The sequence below is a fragment of the Crotalus tigris genome, unplaced genomic scaffold (assembly GCF_016545835.1).
Source record: "Crotalus tigris isolate CLP2741 ecotype Arizona unplaced genomic scaffold, ASM1654583v1 scf7180000017771.5222438, whole genome shotgun sequence".
Lineage (NCBI taxonomy): Eukaryota > Metazoa > Chordata > Lepidosauria > Squamata > Viperidae > Crotalus > Crotalus tigris.
This window is the reverse complement of record NW_024096622.1, coordinates 2574635-2596827: the sequence shown is the minus strand read 5'-3', so window position 1 is coordinate 2596827 and position 22193 is coordinate 2574635. Positions and strand designations below refer to the sequence as shown.

The 22193-nt window shown below is 35.9% G+C and overlaps 1 protein-coding gene across 3 annotated transcripts in view; it reads left to right on the top strand.

Annotated features, from left to right (window-relative positions):
• The window catches only part of TLR5 (toll like receptor 5), a 29949-nt gene extending 8745 nt beyond the window's left edge, over positions 1–21204 (top strand). For 2 of the 3 annotated variants that reach the window (XM_039341676.1, XM_039341677.1), the window contains exons 2-3: positions 8795–8930; positions 15728–21204. In XM_039341676.1, coding sequence (XP_039197610.1) covers positions 15746–18328 — 2583 coding nt within the window. In that variant the 5' untranslated portion in view covers positions 8795–8930; positions 15728–15745 and the 3' untranslated portion in view covers positions 18329–21204. The remainder of the gene's footprint in view (positions 1–8794; positions 8931–15727) is intronic. The other variant, XM_039341678.1, reaches the window with a different exon arrangement.
• Positions 21205–22193: the final 989 nt, after the last annotated feature.

Genomic DNA, 22193 nt, shown 5'->3' with positions numbered 1-22193 from the left:
GTTCTACATTTAGGCAAGAAAAACCAAATGTACAGGTATAGTATAGAGGGTACCTTGCTCAATAGTAGCAATTGTGAGAGGGATCTTGGAGTCCTAGTGGACAATCACTTAGATATGAGTCAGCAGTGTGCTGCAGCTGCCAAAAAAGCCAACACAGTGCTAGGCTGCATTAACAGAGGGATAGAATCAAGATCACATGAAGTATTAATATTACTTTACAATGCCTTGGTAAGGTCACACTTGGAATGCTGCATCCAGTTTTGTTCACCACGATGTAAAAAAGATGTTGAGACTCTAGAAAGAGTACAGAGAACAGCAACAAAGATGATTAGAGGATTGGAGGCTAAAACAGTTGTTGGAATTGGATATGTCTAGTTTAATGACGAGAAGGATGAGGGGGGACATGATATCTCAGGGGCTGCCACAAAGAAGAGGGAGTCAAGCTAATCTCCAAAGAACCTGAAAGCAGGACAAGAAGCAACGGATGAAAACTAATCAAGGAGAGAAGCAACCTAGAACTAAGGAGAAACTTCCTGACAGTTAGAACAATTAACCAGTGGAACAACCTGCCTCCAGAAGCAGTGAATGCTCCAGCACTGGAAGTTTTTAAGAAGAGACTGGACGGCCATTTGTCTAAAATGGTATAGGGTTTCCTGCCTAAGCAGGGGGTTGGACTAGATGACCTCCAAGGTCCCTCCCAACTTTATTATTATTATTATTATTATTATTATTATTATTATTATTATTATTATTTAAGAAAATTCCTTATGCAGCTAGACTTTGTGTCTATACTAGTGGAGACCTTGAAGGGATAGACTGTGTTGTTTTAAATCAGTGTTTTTTTCAAAGTCGGCAACTTTAAGATGTGTGGATGGGAAAATTTGGGAGCTGAAGTCCACACACCTTAAAGTTATCAAGCTTGATAAACACTGTTTAGTTCATCAATTTTTCAGGAACATTGACTCTTGACTTGAAACCCCTTTAATAATAATATTCTCAGGGCACTTCTATTTGTTCTACTTGAATTATTTATTCTCCAAGAAAATATATTGATTTCCCTAAACATTGCAATTTTTTTCTTTTATAGTCTATAACATTTGGCAAAGGTTAATAAGCTAATGTTAAACTATATGTCATTTTATTTTTCTATTGACTAACCAATGTATTTCAATGTTTTATGTTGGTTGGTCAATGAATGTAATAAAGAACAGGTAATTATCTAAGTTTCGGAAGGTTGAGGGATTAGAGGGTCATCTGGGACCAAAATATGTACTTTGTAATTGGTTTAGGTTAAATAAAACATGATTGAGAAAAAAAGAAACATTGGAAAAGTGTGGCCTGCACGTTGCTGTGTGTGTGGTATTTGTGTTTATGCTCATTCCCGATAGAGGCTATTGCAGAGATTAAAAATGGCAGCAATAGTAAATCTGTTTGTATAAATATCAAATCTGATTTAATTGTTGATTTTTAGATGGTTGGCTTTATAGTCCTGTCATTTTTTATCACATTGTGTTATTTCAATTATATTAATCATTGTGTTTCAGTTATGGTCAAAGATAAAATTTTCCATTACCTTGATATCCATGTCCAGGCAAACAGATTTTCTATAGCGGGATCTTTTCCAATGACAGGCATCAGACCTTTGGGCCTGTTTAGCAACCTTTAGATTCCTGTCTGAGGACTGAATGTTCTCTATGTGCAAGGATGCCAGACATCATACCATCTTGAAAGCAACAGTTTAGTTTCAAATCAAAATCTTTCTTAGTCTTTGACCAGCCTTTACAGTGGGAAAAGAGAAATAGTTTGGTGTAGCAATTCATTATCAGTGAAACAAGAAATAGAACAACTTATCTAATTCAAAGATGTATGCAATTAGTTGATGAAGATATTTGGTCACTTGCTAAGTAGTATTGAGTTAGCATCCCTTAAATAATAATAAACATAAAAATCAATATACTCCTAAATTTAGAAATGACTGGGGACATCAAAGCACATATTGGGGTATCATAGAAAGTACACCATTTGATCATGAGCGAAAATTTCTACCTTGCTTGATCCACAAGGACAAAGTGTTTGTAAATAAGGAGTCCAATGAAATTGTCCTGCCAGTAGAGTTGATAGGAGGGCATCAAAGTGGGCTTTGGAAAAAGTTCTTCTATATTTGCTTCAGGTTAGACTGTATAGATACCTTGCAGTAGAAGGCTTGTGTCTGTCTAATATTTGGTAAAAGAATTTGGCAGCACTGATGATAATTATCTGGGCAATCAGTGTCCCTAATTCTTTCTTTTACTATTGATTTGGCTTCCTCGAGGGTTAATTGTCCTAAATATTCAGCAGAAAGTCTAAGATTGCCAAGTTCTTCTATACAGGTACAGTGCCAATGAGATTGGTAGCTGTCTAACAACAGCAGAAGCATCAGATGTGTAGGATCTTTCCTACAATATAGGTCTGAAGTATTATGACCAAGTATTTAAAACATTTGATGTACTCTAACTTATGGAAACCAATTGTCCACTTTTGCTTTTGTCTTTTGTTGGAAAAAACTGAAAAAATATATAGCTGATTACTAATTGTTCCTCATTACAGTAGGATTTCAGAGTTCCTACCACCTGCTTCATGTCTGTATGAAGGACATAAGAGAAGAACTGCATTGTCAGTGTAGAGTAGAATTAGGAGATGTCTATCAACTAATTTAGGCACATGGATGTCAACTCTCTGAAATTTTAATCAGAGAAATGACATATATGTTAAAAAGGAGTGGTGCTAAAATGCATTCTGGTTTCACTCCTTTGACTGGATAAAGTCAGAAAGATCCCCTCCTCATCTTATTACATCTTATTCTAAGGCCAGTTTTATTATATTTTAATGTAATAATTATTATTATTAATTAGGAGTAGGAGTCTTTTGTCTATAGAAGATTTGCTCAGAATGTTGCAGTCTAACCCTTGAGATATTATGAAAAGCTATCTTGAAATCAGTGAAAGCTGCATATGGATTCCAGTAAAAGTGATTTGTATATTTGTCTACTAGATGTTGAAATACTGGGCAGTGGTCTACAGTGGATCATCCTGATTGAAACCCTACTTGCTCAGGGTCAATTATTCCCTCATCTTATCCAAGTTTAATGTTTGGTGAATAGGTACCTGGCATATAATTTGGTAAATAAACTAGTTCAATAAACTAATTGGTCTATAATTAACTAGGGCTTTCCTATCACCTTTTTTATATAAGGGAACAATTACAGCTTCCCCCGAGACCTGTAATCTTAACTGTGTGGTTAATGTGTGAAAAGAAGGAATCCAATAAAGGGATCTACCAATTTGAATTGGATTTAATTAGCTCAGGGGGGATACTGTTATTCCTGAGGTCTTTACCATGCTTAATTTGGTTAATGAGATTTTTAACTTCTTTGCATATGACTGGAGGCCACTGTGGTGTAAGGATAAAGATTATTATTTATCGTATGGCACATTCACATTTCAATAAAAAATACAAGAGATATAAATACAAAATATGAAATATAAAATATAAAATATTATAAACATATGTCCAGCTTACAGATATAATTTTAGCTTAATTTTTCACAGCCAGGAAATCATTAGAGTCTTTATTATAGATTATTTTGGCACTCTGACACTATCAGATAGTCCTCAACTTATAACACAATTGAGCCCAAAATTTCTGTTATTGAGATAGTTGTTAAGTGAATTTTGCCCCATTTTATGACCTTTTTGCTACAGTTGTTAAATGAATCACTGCCGTTGATAAGTTAGTAACCCAATTGTTAAGTGAGTCTGGCTTCCCCATTGACTTTACTTGTCAGAAGGTTACAAAAGGTGATCATATGACCCTGGGACATGTCATAAATATGAGTCAGTTGCCAAGCATCTGATTTCTGATCACATGACCATGGAGATGCTGCAACGGTCATTGTGCTCTCCTATCTTCAAGCGAGCCATTTCATCTGACTTTGTTAAGACCCTCCTGCCATCTGGTTTCTCTTCAATCTTTCACAATTTATTTTTTGTTTTATCTTCAAGCTGCTGTTTCTCATACATAAGAAAGTAATAACATCCTGGTAAAAGGAGCATCCCATCCAGGGGGCAAGGGGCGTGTAAAAAACCTCAAGATGGTCATCATGACCATATGGTCAAGTCCTTTTTATGAGGGAGAGAGGAACAATGAGTGTGGGGCTTTGAATGCAGTGTCTGTCTTTACTTGGTTAAATATATTGACACATATATACTGTAGACATTTCTGCCTGGTAGAAACTGGAAACAGACATCCTTACATGCATGTCCATAAGAGTTGTGGTGGCGCAGTGGTTAGAATGCAGTATTGCAGGCAAACTGCCCATAGCCAGGAGTTCAATCCTGATCGGGTCAAGATTGACTCAGCTTTTGATCCTTCCGAGGTTGATAAAATAAGGACCCAGATTGTTAGGAGCAATATTTGACATTAGTAAATCACTCAGATAGTGCTGTAAAGCACTACGAAGTGGTATATAAGTCTAAGTGCTATTGCTATTGCTATTTTAGCAGTTTTAAGCCCCAATCTAGTTTTGAACCTCTTGCTTCTGAGCTGTATAGGTTTTGCCCTAAAGGAAAGAGCATCACACATGTCAGCCTCTTATCTCCAGTGGCTGTGAATGTCAGGGCTGATGCTTTTATATTGTAATATACTTGCGACCTTATCAGGGAGGTCAGGAAGGGAATTTCCTCTGGTTAGTTATTAGAATGCCTGCATAACAACTTCCATGTATATTGGGACTACAGTTGTCAGAAATTGCCAATATTGATTAGATTGTACATAATCAATTATTCAACTTTTTTATAAAAAGGAAATGTTCAGATATGGCTGTTACTTAGAACTGGGAACATTGAAACAAGAAGACCCCAGTCTCCCATTATCATTATACATAACCAGGGGGAGGGAAGAAAAGAAAACCTTTTTCAAAAGTGGCAAATCAATTATCATTTGGACTCTTATTAATCATATTCTCCCCTTTAACTAGTTCTGGATTCAGAATGATTTCTGTTTTGAGAGCCTGAGACAGACATGTAATAGCTTATCAATGTGCAAAATACAGTTTTTATTTGAACTAGATACAAATTATTTTGCACTTTGTTTGGTACTTTCTGTTTGCATAACGTTAGACTTTACCTCCTGATCTCTGTATAGTGTGGTGTGTTATTTGCATTGTCTATACCCTGGACTAAATTCTGTACCAACCCCCCCCCCCATTTTCTAATTTCTACAAGTATATGCAGGCTTGCACAATTTTTCCTTTTTCAGAGTTATTTCTGTATCTGTCAGTTATGAAGACATGGAGAGGTTTAAAAATTTCATCCAAAGGATTTTTAATACATTTTCAAGCATTTCATCTCAACTTTGAAAACTAATCATAAAAATGAAGCATGAAATTCTCAGAATTTGTTTGGGGTGGTGGTGGTGCTTATTACAAAATTGCTGCCTACCCCCCCTTCCCCCCCCCAAAAAAATAACCAGCTCTGGTTGTCACAAATACAGTGAGCCTTAGAGTTCTTGCTAAAGCAGTGTTTTTATTGCGAAATCCTTATCTTTGCATGTCTTTGTAGAAGAGCTATGATAAATATTTCAGAAAATTTGAATGTATTCTGATTCATTGTGTGGAACACTTTAAAAAAATAATATTTTTATAATAATAATAATAATAATAATAATAATAATAATAATAATAATAATAATAATAGACCTTGGAGGTCATCTAGTCCAACCCCCTGCTCAGGCAGGAAACCCTATACCATTTCAGACAAATGGCTATCCAGTTTCTTCTTAAGAACTTCCAGTGTTGGAGCATTTACCACTTCTGGAGGCAGGTTGTTCCACTGGTTAATTGTTCTAACTGTCAGGAAGTTTCTACTTAGTTCTAGATTGCTTCTCTCCTTGATTAGTTCCTATCCGTTGCTTCTTGTCCTGCCTTCAGGTGCTTTGGAGAATAGCTTGACTCCCTCTTTGTGGCAGCCCCTGAGATATTGGAACATTGCTATCATATCCCCCTCATCCTTCTCTTCAATAAACTAGACATACCCAATTCCAGCAACCGTTCCTTATATGTTTTAGCCTCCAAACCTCTAATCATCTTTGTTGCTCTTCTCTGTACTCTTTCTAGAGTCTCAATATCTTTTTTACATCGTGGTGACCAAAACTGGATGCCATATTCCAAGTGTGGCCTTACTTTCTTATAAGGCTGCAGTAGACAGGCAGTGACTATTTTATAAAGCTACCAGTCTATGTCTAAAAATAAACATTGCCTTTTACTTCAGAAAAAACTATAGCTTTATCATATGCAAAAATTAGTTCAATATCTTACAAATATACATATGTGACATAGTTTAAGATTTCTTAAATTGCATTGTAGTCCTAAATTTAAAATGGTTTGTAGAGTTGCCAGATTTCTATGAATAATTTGTGTTTATTATACAGTAGATATCCAGCTTTTTGCCTTCTCAGATACTAATCTTCCTTCCTTCCTCTTCCCTCCCTCCCTCCCTTCCTTCCTTCCCATTTCTATTTTTCTTTGACAAAACTAAATCCGATCCTTGGTAAAATGAAATGTATAAGTTGAGTAGCTGCCCAAATTGCTCTTCTTTTTTTTTCAAGTCCTATGCATTATTGAAAGTTTTTTTGAAATTTTACAGAAAAAAAATTCCCCTCCCCAAACCCTCCCAACCCAGCCCAACCCTCCCCCAACCTTCCCAAAGCTGAATACAGGCTTAGTTAAAACTTAAAGGAAAAAATTTTAAACAGATATAAACCATAAGCAATTAATTACAATAATTAAACAAATTATAAAATACTTTAAAACCAATATATAAAAAGCAATAAATAAATAAATAAATAAATAAAAAATTTTGATTACAATCATTAAACAAATTATAAAATACTCAAACACCAATATAAAACTGAAGAAAAATAAAAATAAAAATAAAAAAGAAAAAGAAAATTTTATAAGAAAATTAAACCACCCTTAAAATATTATAAACAATATAAATTATTCAAAAAACTAAACACTATCTAGTATCTAAACATACACTACCTATCTAGAATTTTCATTCAATCTCCATAATATCATACTTATATTATATAAAATCTATCCCTCTTTCTTTATCATCAAACTCAAAAATACACATATAAACATTAATTATACCATTAAAACAGAATATTCTTTTAAGTACTCCTTAAATTATTAAACTTAAACTTCTTATCTAGAATTTTCATTCAATCTCCATAATCTTCTCTCCTCTTTGTAAATTATTCAGAAAAAAAAACTAAACATTTTCTAATGTCATACTTATATTATTTAAAATTTATCCATCATTCTTTATAAAAACCCTCAAAAACACACCTATAAACATTACTTATAACATTATTTTCATTCAATCTCCATAATATCATACTTATATTATATAAAATCTAATCTATCCCTCTTTTTTATCATCAAACACAAAAATAAACATATAAACGTTAGTTATACCATTAAAACAAAATACTTTTAAATACTACTTAAATTACTAAAGTTAAACTTCTTATCTAAAATTTTCATTCAATCACCATAATCTTCTCTCCTCTTTACCAATAACCAATTCCATCCACAGCAAAGTGTAATCTATCAATAACCTAAAAACAATCTATACATTCTTAATCAATCTCCCTTATCCAAGAACCTCGAGAGAAGTGCTTGGAAATCTGCCCTTAAAGGTTGCTCCAAAAAGTTTGTAGATATTGCTTCTCCCGCTGACTTGGAAACAAATACTTGTGAGACTTCCTTAACCTCTTCTTCTGTTGCTCCTTTTCTTTGCGTTTATATGTTACACAGGTTATCCTCTGCTCCTTCATCTCAACTTGTTGAGGCCCCTCAGTCTGAAATTTCCCAATTTTCATCAATATAGGCTCTTCAGACTGCGATTCTACCTTCTTCTCTTCCAAAGCTTTAGACATGATAAGTGGTGATGAACATACCCCCAGGACCGAAGTGTAAAACTCTTTTGCTTTGAAAACAGTATTAAGTCTATAACATGTCCCCAGATGATTCACCACCATTCCAGTCGGGATGTCCCATCTGAACAACATTCGCCTCTTTTTAAGTTCATCTGCTAAAAAAGCAAACTCCTTTCTTCTTCTTAAAATTTTAGATGGGATCTCCTTTAAAATTATAACATCTTGTGAAGCAATCTGAAATCTCTTATTGTAAAAAGCTTGTATAATTTCATTGCGCAGGGATCTTTCCCAAAATAAATAACCACATCTCTTGGCAGATTTCTTTGCTTTGCCACCACAGAGTTAACTCTAAATGTTTTTTCATAAATTGCTCTTCTTCTTGACCTGATCTTCATGCACGTCTATAGTTCTTAGTAAAAGCCAAACATCACACAAATATAGCTGTCTGTAAAGGAAACATAAGACTGGTAACAACATTAAGTGGAGGTCTTTTCCAATATTTTCTGAATATCAATAAGAAGATGAGAGCTGTCTTTAAAGCAAAAGACATTTTTCTTGGCATCCAGATTATTAAGAGTACATGTTTTACTGGCAAAGACATGGAAGAAGTAGTATAGCTCACTTACAAATTTAAAAAACCCTTCTTTTAAAAGTAATTAATTTTGTGAACTGCAGATTTAAAAAAAAATCCAGATTTATTGGGAATCTGCTTTATTGGGAAGCACTTCAAACCATAGATTCCAAAGGATGTTCTTTTTTTGTGTTTTTTGTACGTTAACAATGAACCTTGTCTCTTTTTTTTTTTCCCCCTTAGGTGGGTAATATTAAAGCCTAGCACCAAACTGGCAGAGATGCTACAGGGAAGTCACTATGTGATGGGTACAACCAGGATTGTCTCTTTTCTGTCCTAGCCGCTCAGCATTCTTCCTGAAAACATCTCATTTCCTGAGGTTTGGAGATTTTTTTTCCTCTCTCACAAGTGGATAAGAATCAATGAAAGTTTTTTTTTTAAAAAAAGGAAACTGCTTGAAATTCCTCCTAGATTAAACCAGGAATTTTTCTGTTCCATTACATACACCTCAGTGGTAATTATCAGTATGCTCTGAAAATAAGTAATATGGAGTGGGGTGATTGGGGCCATTCTGTTTCTCTTACTAGCTGACTTCCTGTCAGAAGAGGGTGAATTCTAGTCCTGCCTTAGGCACAAAGCCAGCTGGGTGACCCTGGGCCATTCACTCTCCTTCAGCCCTAGGAAAGAGGCACTGGCAAATTACCTGCAAAACTCTTGCCAAGAAAATTGCAAACTGCAGCACCTGTCTAGGCAATTGCCAGGAGTTAAGACTGAATCAAAGGCATATATGTGTGTGAGAGAGAGAAAGATAGTATACATGTTTATACAAACACACAAATAATTTTAAAAATAGTTCAGGAATCCTATGTCCTGAAAGCCAAAATGATATAGAAAGATTGGGTTTGAACCAGGAAGTCCGAGATTTTGATCACCCATGAAGCTCACTGTGGGTCAGTGACTATCCTTGAACTTCATTTATTTTACAGGTTTACCTAGTAATAAAACGGACTAAAGAGATATTACAGGTCTTCTTAAGCTTTTTGGAAGAAAGTGGAATAAACATATAATCATAAGTCAAATTAAGAGCCCTATAATTAAAACCTCAAAAAGGAGCAAACAGTGGGGATAAAGGAAGAACCACAAATAGCAGTTGTCTACAGCAGAATGTTGTGAGCTGTGAGGCTGTTGTAACCCAATCTCTTTGTTCCTAATAAGACAAAAGGAAAATAATTGCTAGGACCTGAGTTCCTTGGGCTGAAATATCTGCTTTAATTCAGAAGAGTTTGATTCATAGCAGAATTCAATCAAGTTTTCTGATGGTCTCCTGTCTAGAAATGGGAGGAATGGCTGTTTGCAATGTCAAATTATTTACAGATAAATAAAGTTAGTAAGGATTATTGTCAACTTTTATAGCCCCTGAGTCTCTCTTAAATGAAGCAAGATGAGCTTCTTTTTCAATTTTCCTCATTGTGATACCCTCCAGAAACATTGGGACTATAACTCCCACTTGGAGAAGTTTGTCAGGATTAATTAAGCTTTTGGTGGATCTTTCTGATTAAATTTCAGGACTGTACATTGAATAGGTCTTCAGAAATAAGACTGTTTGCTATAATCCTAAAACACATTGTTCTATATCTAATATATTCTTTCTTCGTCAGATGTATTTAACTCTGTATAACTGCAGTATTTCTCAACCTTGACAATTTTAAGGCATGTGGACTTCAACTCCCAGAATGTGGAATTCTGGGAGTTGAAGTCCACATGCCTTAAAATTATCAAGGTTGAGAAACACTGTGCTAAATTATATGACATAATGATATTACTTTGGAAAATGGTGTGACTTTATTTAATATAAATAAATTAAATGGGCTCATTTAATTGCCCATTTGCTAATGAGTATTGTTTGGGGAAATTCAAATCTAGAGAGGGATCAAATTATAAGGCCTTTCTTGCAAAATGTCAAAGCTATCATTTAGTCATTGAGAACATGCCTGTCCAAGAATGTTAAATGTAATTTGGTAAAGTTTAAACCGGCACAAATGACTAATTCATTGAAATTATTTATTGTAAGCAAAACAGTGGACAGTGATAATCTAGGAGACTTTTCTTCTGCTCTGGGTGAAAATTATCAAAATTTGGTCTAATAAACAATGTTTGCCTCCCATCCAAATAATGATCATGTGCTACTGGCCTTAAATTTAAATTTTAAGCTTCCCATCTAGATCTGTTTGTACTTAGGCCATCTCTGGGCTTGCCTCATCAAGAAGAAGCACATGAACCAAGCTCCTGCAAAAAAATTTATCTATTCCAAATAATCACCATTCTGTTCCATGTCTGATTCAGGAAACCACATCGCGAACTATTATGGCATAGTCATTCTGAGGCTGCAGAAGTTTCTAACCGATAAAAAAAAAATACTGTAGTTACCATACCAAAGATACAGCACCAAAAGCTGGTTTGACAAAGAGTATAAAAAGGTCAACAGATATTTCTCCACAATTTATAGTCTTGCACCACTAGTAACCACTTCAAAGAAAAGCTCTGCTGAAATTCTAAGCTAGTAACCACTGTTAGAACAAAGGTCTCAACTTTTTTCTGGTACATTATAACAATAATCCCACTGCAAGTCCATCTTCTTTTATTTGCCACTTTCCCTCTGATGTGTGGTTGACATTTTTGACTGTTTGACAGTATCTCAAACAATCCTTTGACTCCCAGTTGTTGGTCCTTCTGAATGGCTGCCTGTTCGTCTCTGAGATTATCAAAGCAACCTTGTGAGCAAGAAGCAATTCAGAGGCAGTTTATGAATCATCTGCCAACTTTGAAAGGAATTAAAAAGAACTGTTGACTGACTTTGCTTTTCCATTTTGCAACTTTTGTATTAACTCCCTGATCAGTATTTGCTTGATTTTGACTTCCATTGCCTTAAGACAGCTGGGAAGAGTTTGCTAGCATTACTCTATGTAAAAGAGTGATTTTTATCATAGTTGACCTATATTGAACACTCTTTCTCAAAAATATATTCCCATTTTCTTTTTATAATAGTTATTTTATGAAGGATTATTATTACAATGGTAAAAAATAATACACATTTTTAAAAGATGAAAGAATAACCAATTTGGTCTAGTGGGGAAGGCAGCAGGCTAGAAAGGTAGAGTCTGTCAGTTTGTCTTAGCCCAGCTCACCTCAAAAGGCTGTTCTGGTGGGGAAAATAGGAGGAGGAAGATGTGTCAGATGTGTCGGATATGTTCGCTGCCATGAGTTATACGTAAAAATAATAAAGGTGGAATATAGATGGTAGATAGATGATAGATATAGATCAGACATGTTAAACACAAGGCCCGGGGGCCGGATGCAGCCCACAAAGTGGTTTCATGTGGCCCGCGAAGCCATCCTGGAAACAGTGAGGGAACAGCCCCCGCTGTCTTGGCCCTGGCCCAGGCCAGCCGGGAGCCAATGTACAATTTTGTGGTGGCCATCTTGGCACTTGCCCCGGTGGACCATGCCTTGGCACTTGCCCCAGTCCCACCCCCTTTTGCCAGAGACCCTCAGATCTGTCCCACTCCTGCCTAGGCCCCCATAGGCACCATTGATGCGAATGTTGTAGAACTGGTCACGCCCACCTAGTAGCCACACCCACTCCATCCACGCCCACCCAGTAGGCTGCACCCACTCTGGCCACAGCCACCCGGCCCCGTCAGGGCAACCACAGTGCTGATGCAGCCCTCAATGAAATTGAGTTTGACACCCCTGATATAGATGGTAGAGAGAGATGAGATAGATAAGATAGATAAGATAGATAGATAGATAGATAGATAGATAGATAGATAGATAGATAGATAGATAGATAGATAGGTGATTGATTATAGATAATAATACAGAAAAGAAAGGAAAAAATAAAAATAGAAAATAAAGAAAAGAATATAGGAAAGAAAAAAGAAATATATAAAGAAATGACTTACCATCTTCATCACAAGAAGTATTAACACATTTACTAGATTTCAGTCCTGGTTATTATAAATTACTGGCCTGACATGGAGTCATGAGAAAAACTATGCATTCCATGGATCTTCCTGTAGAGCAGACTTAGCATGGGGTGTGAAGCCTTTCTTATTTCATCCTCATCTTTTTTTTTAAAGCATAAGCTTTCAGACAGAAATTATTTTCTTCTCATATGTTTGGATATGAGAGAAAGCAGACTATGTTCCTCCTTTTTTATTATCAAATTTGAGCAGCTTTAGTGATAATTCTTATTACCACTTTCTTACCAGAAAAGATTAATATAATGTAAGCCTGAGGCACACCACATACAAATGACACTTTTATTTTATTAGAAAATCAGCTTATCAGGTTATGGTTTTTAAGCAACACACGTGGCTTAAGCCTTTCCCTGTTCATGTTCTTCTTGAATGTTTTCTCCCCTTTGCAGGTTCCCAGATATATGTGTTAAAGGGTGGTTCCTGTTTCAAATCTAAAAGGGGAAAGGAGTGATTTCAATAGAAAAAAGTCTGGCGAGATTAGCATTATTATGAATTGAGGGGTATATTATATTATTGAGGGGTATAATTTGCTGGGGCAAATTTTTTCATCACCACGATGGAAGAAACGTGAAACTGGGAAAGCAACTCTTTGTGGAAAAAAGTGAAACTCACAGATGTTACATAGCATGACCTCACTGCTTGATTCAAAATGTGCTGTTTAATTCTTAATTACTTAGATCTGCATATAATGTAGGTCTCAGTCATTCTTCTGTCATTCTGATTTGAATTACAACACTATCAGCAAAGCGGGCACATTGAACTAATGCTCTTGTTGCTTAAGCAAAGGTTAATGACTTTGGACAAACAGAAGTAACTGGCTTTGGTATGCCTCTCATCTCCATTTGCAGATTGCTCAATTTCCTTCTGTGGGGCATTAAGCTAGTAACATGGATATCTGTTGAGTTCTTCTACAAAGCTGTCAGTTAGGCATGCTGAGCAGAAAATAAATCTTCCTCTTTTCATAAGAGGGTTTTGTTGGAGGAGGAGAGACTCATTTTTTCAGTGCTGTAATCTTTGAGGCATTTTAAGAAGTCGTTCAAATCCCATGTACCTTCCACGTTCATTGGGGATCAGGAATCTTGAACTGCATTTCTGGTGGCAAAGCTTTGTTAAGAACAACCCTGGAGAATGGGGATAGAGGTCATGAGAAACACCCACTTCACAGTCTGGCATCCCAGACAGTCATTCTCTCATCTTATCTGCTAAGAACTAGTGAGCTGAAGTCTCTTCCTGCATACAGAGGTAAATCTCATGGATGAGACTTCAACTTGATCATTGGTATCATGAATTTCCAGTCTTTGTCTGACTTGCATAAGGAAATAGAGGGCACGCAGAAAGAGCCAAAGTCGGTTAAGAGGCTTAGGATGTGCAAATGCGAGCTGAGCTGGAGGAGGCAGATTTGGATGGGATGTTAACTATCAGCCAAAATATTACCTGAAAGTCTCAAAGCACTTTTCATTTGTATCAGAGACTGAGAGTGTGCAAGATATAATCATATATGATTATTATATATGATAAAGGCTCTGTGATGACTTGGTTATCAGAACTGTCACTGGGAACCCTCTCCCAGTTAATTCCAGAGGGAAAAGTACTGAAGGTATCCTAAATTGTACTTTTAAGTGTTTGTATTAATAATTCTGTTTTCAAATGATCTAACAGTTCATTTGATTCACTGTCAAATGTTGTAGATAAATTGTGCCTTTCCCACATTTCTAATTGTGCCTTTCCCACATTTCAACAAATGACATCTCATAAAGAGAAAGAAACAGAGGAGAAAAGAAAATTATTTCCAAATTGGGAAAGGGTTGGTGGTAGCCGGGAAATTTAGAGATCTCCCTGGAGTCTTGGAATTATGTTTTGATAGGGAAGAACCAAATTAATCAGTAGAATGACTTACCTCCAGAAGTTGTGGGTGCTCCAACACCGGAAGTTTTTAAGAAGAGAATGGACAGCCATTTGTTTGAAACAGTATAGGGTTGAGCAGGGGCTTGGAGTAGAAGACCTCATCCCTTCCAACTCTGGTATTCTGTTATTCAAATACAAAATAAACAAAAAAGCAGGTGCCCTCAAAAGTTTTTAAAAATGCCAGATTTCCTTCAAGTAAAATCTGACTTCCAGTGGCTCCATGCATAAGATAGAAGTGGCAATAACATAGAAGTGGGTTGTTGTTGCCTTCTTTTAGGATGTTTTATAACTTCCTGAATTACTCTTTAGCCCTCAGATTTCCTAGTGGGGTTCTTTAAATTACTAAACTTGTTTAGCTTTGTGACTTGCTGTGGTATCGACATGGAAGATCATTTATCTTCTTTATCCACCAAATAATTAAATAAGATTTAGATAGGTACAAGTATTTGTGAATTGTCCTAAACCAAATGCAATTTAATTTATCTTGGATGAGTAGCTTTTATGAGAACTTAGAAAATTAACCAGAGTGGTTTATAGTTAGGACATCCTAGAGTTACATTTGCTCCTAGGCATTACTTGCTCAGAAAGTCGGGACATAACAAATAACAACTGTACCTTGAACTACAGGTCCACAACTCTGTTTGCAGAGTTAAATGTTACTCCTGGAAGTCATAAATAAAGAACTCCAGAGTCTTTGAAAAGTCAACCATTTTATGCAATTTTGTGTCCATCAGAAACAGAAAAACTATCAAACTTGTAGGGAGAATAACTGCTGCATCTCATTCTGAAATGAAATTCTGAGCTCAGAAAAGTGGCACATTCATGGTTTGAGGTCCTTTCTCTTTTCTCTGCCTTCTTTTCTAAAAGTGATAGGAAAAGCATGACTGTTAGCTGCAATGCACTTTATTTCTGTGGAAAATAGGAAAACTCTTATGTTGACAAGTTTCATTTTGAGTAATGTTCTTCTTAGGCTATAATGAAAATACAGAATTTTCCCATTTTCCAAAGCGGCATACTTTGTATAAAAAGGGATATAAACAAGATCCAAGGGAAAACAAGCAGGAACACCACTAACATGGCAACCTTTTTCATGAATTCGCAATAACAATGTTTTAAAAGATATTAGATGAGCTTTGATCTCTCTATATAACCTGTGTTGTTATGTTTAATTCAGATTCTGTGGTCCAATGCAAATGATAATACTTTTCTTTTCCCCATCTTTTTCCTCCAGGCACAGATTGAGAGCACGATGTTTTGTCACTGCATGATATTTGTGCTTGGAACAGTGCTTGTGAGCAGAGAAACATTCGCAATTCGAAGCTGTTCAGTGGAAAACATGATAGCCTTCTATAATTTCTGCAATCTCACTTGGGTGCCACCTGTACCTGAACATGTTGTTATTCTTTCCCTAAACTTTAATTTCATCCGAGAAGTTAATGCAACCTCATTCCCTCTGAGGGAGAAATTAAAAAAATTATTCCTTGTGGGCCAAAAATACTTTCCTTTAACTATAGGGAAAGATGCTTTTAGGAATTTGCCAAACCTCCGACAACTGGATTTGAATGGCAACAAAATGATGGTGTTAGACCCTGATGCTTTTGTGGGCTTGTTTAGAGTACGTGAACTTTTTCTATATGAAAATGGGCTTGATGAATCCATTCTGGAAGAGGATTACCTCAGAGATTTGATTTCATTGGAATATCTGAACCTCAGATATAATACAATCACTCGTGTTCGCCCTCACAATATATTTTATAAGATGAAATCCTTGGATGTTCTAGATTTGGGATTCAACCCTATTGAATCTATCTGTGAAGGGGATCTTAATAATTTTCGAGGAGCAAGGTTCAAATTGTTTATTCTTTATAATACTAAACTGTATATACGTTCTATGAATTGGGCTACTTGTGGGAATCCTTTAAAAAATGTTAGCATAGAAACACTGGATGTTGGGAGTAATGGCTGGGGTACAACTGTAACGCGGCAATTCTGTGCAGCTATTAGAGGATCCCCACTTTTGGCTTTGAAGATTTCCTCTCATACTATGGGTGCATCATTTGGATTTAATAATCTTCCTGATCCTGATATTAATACATTTGCAAGTCTTAATGACAGTGGCCTCATCTTGCTTGATATATCAGAAGGCTGGATTTTTTCTCTTAAACCACAAGTATTTCAGCATCTCCATGATTTGAAGCTGCTGAATCTTAACAATAATAAAATAAATAAAATTGAGACAGGAGCATTTCTTGGTCTTCAGAATCTGCAACATCTATACCTATCAAACAATCTGCTTGGTGAGCTCTTTAAGGACACTTTTGAAGGACTTCCTAATTTGATTGATATAGATCTAAAACATAATCACATTGGAGTGATTGATAGAGATCCATTCAGATCCTTACCACGGCTTCAACACGTGGATCTCCGGGATAACGCTTTAAAAGTAATCAATTCTCTCCCAAATCTCCTCAATGTTATGTTAGGTGGCAACCGGATAGAGACTACACCATATTGGAAAATACAATTTATAAATGCCACACTCCTTAACTTAGAAGGAAACAAATTGGGGAATCTGGGTGATCTCTATGAACTTCTCCAATTTCCAGCACTGCAGTATCTTGTTTTAAAAAGCAATCGTTTATCCTATTGCTTCAAATACAAAGACATAGCAAAAGACAATCAGTTGCTTTACTTGGACCTTGGAGACAACATGCTAAAGCTTATATGGGAGAGAGGTTTATGTTTGGATGTGTTCAAAGCCCTTTCCCGCTTGGAAGTTCTCCATCTCAATAACAATTACCTTACTTTCATCCCGGAGGGTATATTTAGTGAGCTAATGTCACTTAAGACACTTAACTTGTCTAACAACCTATTGACTTCCATTTCTCAAGATTCCTTTCCTACAAACTTGAAAGCTCTTAATTTGTCATCAAATCAGCTATTTTACCCTGATCCTCAGATCTTTGCAACATTAGACCAGCTGGATATCACCCATAACACATTTTACTGTAACTGCCTATTAAGCGACTTTATTATGTGGCTAAACCAAACCAATGTTACTTTAGATGGCTCACGCTATGACATATTTTGTTCTGGACCGCCAGAATTTGCTAATATTCCTCTCCATGGCTTAAATACAGAGAATTGCAATGAAGACAAGCTCATGGAGCCTCTACAGCTATCACTCTTCATTTTTACTTGTGTTAGTATAATTGTGTTTCTAGTAGCAGTAGTTGTTTTTATTCGTTTTAGGGGAGTTTGTTTCCTCTCGTATAAAACACTCATACAATTCCTCATGAAGGAGCTTCCACCAGATCTGGATCAACAAGGATACAAATATGATGCTTATCTTTGCTATAGCAGCAAAGACTTTGAATGGGTCCAAAATTCCTTGATAAAGCATCTAGATACTCAATATTCTAAGAAGAACAGATTTGCTCTCTGCTTTGAAGACAGAGACTTCCTGCCTGGGGAGGATCATATCAGTAATATTCATGATGCTGTCTGGAATTGCAAGAAGACAATTTGTGTGGTCACAAGACAGTTTCTCAAGGATGGCTGGTGTGTGGAAGCCTTTAATTTTGCCCAGAGCAGGTATCTCTCTGATCTGGAGGATATACTTATAATGGTGGTAGCTGGATCTCTTTCTCAATATCAGCTTATGAAATATCAACCAATCAGGATCTTTTTGCAAAGAGGGCAGTACCTGAGATGGCCAGAAGACCATCAAGATTTGGAGTGGTTTTTAAACACACTGTCTCATCAAATAATGAAGGAAAAGAAAATTAAGAAGCCCCCAGCACTAGAATTGAAGGTTATGACCGTTTCCTAATAGGTGTGGTTCCTGGCCATCATGCAAGTCTGACTTTCCAGAGAATTTGTCAGTTCATTCTGATATCATAGGTCGCCCTTCTTTCTGTCCAATGAGCTAAGTGAATCTGATGCTGATACTTCTCTGTTATATCTCTGGTGAACTCATTTTTTTCAGTGTAAAATGTCTGATTACTTATAGCGTTAAGTTGTGGAAGCACAGTTATGGATGATTGGTATGCTATTTTGGAAGGCTCTTGCACATGCATATCTGCTGAAATAAAGGAATGGTGCAGTTTAATGCAACTATAAATGTTGCTGATGTTGCTCAGCCCAAAAGGTGGGATGGTGGGGGACATTACAGTCTCTGCTTTGGTGGCTTCAGATAATAGATCCGTGCAAACATTCAGAAGAGCAGTGTTTTCCAATCTTGACAACTTTAAGAAGTGTGGAAGTCCAACTCCCAGAATTCTGGGAACTCCACACATCTTAAAGTTGCTAAAGTTGAGAAACACTCTAATGGAGACTTAGTTTTATTAGGAGCTAGGATTCAGACATCCCCCCCACTCCAGTGTTTTGTAAAGTATCTCTGTATTTCTTTGTGCATTGAGCAATCAGCCTCTGCAGATTTGTGCCAAATTTGGTTCAAGATATTAACATGCCTTCCTGTTTTGAGGGGCCATCCTTTTTAGATTTCCTGTTCATGGAGTAGTTTGTTTATATTCAACTAAAAAAAAAAGTAAAACAACAGGGTTGCAGGAATGCTTGGTATACAAGGTGAGGTGCAGTTTAACTTGCATTCTTATCATGAAAGATTGCAGAGAGTGATAACTGAAATATGGAATGGCTAAACCTTTTCAATGTACATTTTTTCAGATAAATCTGTGTTTTGTTTTTGCATACATATTTCTTCTCAAGAGCAATGTTTTGAAATCTGACTGAGCAGGTCACTCTCCATCAAAATGTGTTTGTTTTTTTTGGCTCAGTTATTCATTCCCTGTAAATTAAGCACTTAACCAGGGAGGATTGCATCATTGCAAGTTCTTCCCTTGTCTTCTGTGTGTTTTTGTCACGTGCCCAAGATATTCCAATATGGCGATCTACAGATGTTCTGATGCAGACTTCCTTTAGCTGTCCAGATTTGTTGGATTGCAACTGCCATAATTCCATCCAAATTTGAGAAATGTTCAAAGAATTTCACTACTATGAGGCAAGGCCTTCCAACAGTATTTATTTTGAATGGAATAGAAAGAATGTATATAATAAAAGTTTAAGAACAACTATCTCAGTGGCTAAGCAATTTAGTCCTTAGAGTGAAACCCAGTACTTCACCTTTCACATATTATTCTTATTCCTATTTTCATTTTATACATAATATTAAAGTGTTAATAAATATTTTAAACATAATATTTAAAAAACTATTTTTGAGCCTCTTGAATTTGTTTCATAGTATCTACCTCAGAACAGGTGTACATGAGAATTCCACTCAATTTGTTTTTTTATAAAAACTTACCCAAACATTTTTTCCAAAATTGAGAAAGAAAATATTAAAGAGGTTAAATTTAGAACCTTAACACAGGAGACCATAATAATGACAGATTCATCTAACATTCAAACAATATTCAAATTAATTTCCTGTGAAGAGACCAGGTTATTTTACATGTGGCTGAATTAATTTAAATATGGAATGTTTTACACAAAACAGCATTCTTGTCTCCTGTTAATACAAAGTGCATGATTAATCAACTGATATCAGGAGTCATTGTGCATTTCCAACATACATTATGGATTATAATTGATATGTGATTCACTGATGTGGATTTTCATCTCAAAGAAACTCTTAAATATTTCTGTTAGCCTTGCTTTTTGGTCTACTTGTTATGGGCGATTAGAAGGCACAAGTTCAGTTAGTGGGCTGCCAAAAGAATAGCTGAAATATGGTAATGTGCCTCTTTTTTCTCTCTGAAATGCAGAGGTTAAATTGGCTGCTGAAAGAAGTACAGAATAGTCCAGCTGAGAGAGCTGGAGATGAGGGGAAAATAATATTCATTCCATCAAGAAGCAATTTGCTCCCTTTCTCACATTAGAAGTGATTCTCCTAAGCAACCTGCATGGAAACCCAGTTAATGGAAAGAGAGCATCTGTTCCAACAATGCCAGTTTACTCAACATCCTTGCCAGACATGTAGAACAGAGCTTTCTGTCTTAATCCAGGGTAAGAGAACATCCATGTAGTGATAGGATAGAGAGGTCAATACCTTTCTTCTCGCCTTGCTGGATTTTTAAGTTGGAGAAGAACAAGCTATATGTAGCGTAGAATGAGGGGAGCTGGCCCTTTGCTTTCTAGTATGCTAGCTTACCTTTGTAAAATTAGTTTCCTTTAATAGAAACAATCTGGGACCCAGGGCATCTGATGGGCACCAAGAGAAGTCCCCAAAAGTAGATTGCCTCCCCCCCCCGAAATGCCTCGTTGGGAACCTTGAAAATACAAGCATGGGTTATGATCATAAAGCAACAGAAGTGTAACTGGACTACTCAAATATCTTACTATGATACTGGTAATTTCTAAGTGGTGTTCTCCTGCTGTTCCTGTTTTTTTAAAAAAATACGTGTCCAAATTGGGATATCTCAAAAAATCAAAGGAATGAAATGTCTACTTCTCTCTTCAATAACTTTCTCAAAGTGTAAAGTGTTTTGGTTAAAATATTGTTTTTCATTATACCTATTTATGGGATATTTTGCATTCTCACTTTTGTCATATTATGACTTTAACTGGTATTTTGCTATGTATTATATAATGTGATGTATATTTATTTTGTATAATTGAAGGATTAAAAACAAGCAAGGATGTTATTTCTAAATGCTAATGTAAAAATAAACTTTACAAGAGAAAAGTTTATGCTGCATTTCAGCAATTTTATGCTACATGTACAGTATCTCCTAAAGTTTAACTGAAAATTGAAAATTTCTTATTCTTTCTTTTTAAATGACTGCTAATAGTATTTAGTGATGATAAATATCTTGATTTAAATGGAAAACACATGTTTATACTTGCATCATGTCAAATTGGTTCAGTAAAACAATGTGGAAACTGTTTGGAAATAAGTATTTTCAGTGCTCTTTTTGTAAGAAAAAAGATGCCACAACTCACATCTTGTTAATCTTTTATTTACCTTTCGCATGTAGTCAATCACTGTACACACACCCATACACGTCAGTTGTGTAACAAAACATAACGTTTATCGCCCACAGTAAGCACTCAGCGCGTGACCACACAACAAATCACAAGCTGAGCAGTGCCACAAGCCGAGCAGCCGGACAAAGTATGCATGCATTGGACTCACACACAAGCAGCCCGCATGCACTTTTTTAATGATTTTGCCGCTGACCTGCTACACTTGACAGGGCGATTCAAGTCCATGTGGACCAAACATCAAATTTTCAAGTTACTTTTAAAACTTAGAAAATCCATCAAAAAAAAAGGTGCCGGAACTCCATTCCAGTGAGTTCTATGACAAAAAAAGCACTATTTTGTATTTTAAATGAGTTATATTAATTTTATTGAATATGGAAACTGGGACATGATTTTATGCTCCTTATCCTCTAGATGGCGCTATGGGATTTTTGACAACTCTTAATACTTTTTACCAATAATTGTATCCATTCAGAGTACTTCAATAAGCAATTTCCATTTTTTCATGCTTTTTTCATTCTTCAAATTAGTCAAAGAACATAGAAAGATTGCACCAAAATGTATGGTGACCAAAGCTTTCATAAACTAGAACTCATTTTTTAATATACCCATCTGGGGATCTGTATGAAGGGCAGCAAATTATTCGATGTACTCAAATACTAATGTGGTATCGTCAGTTGTAAATGTTTGAGTCC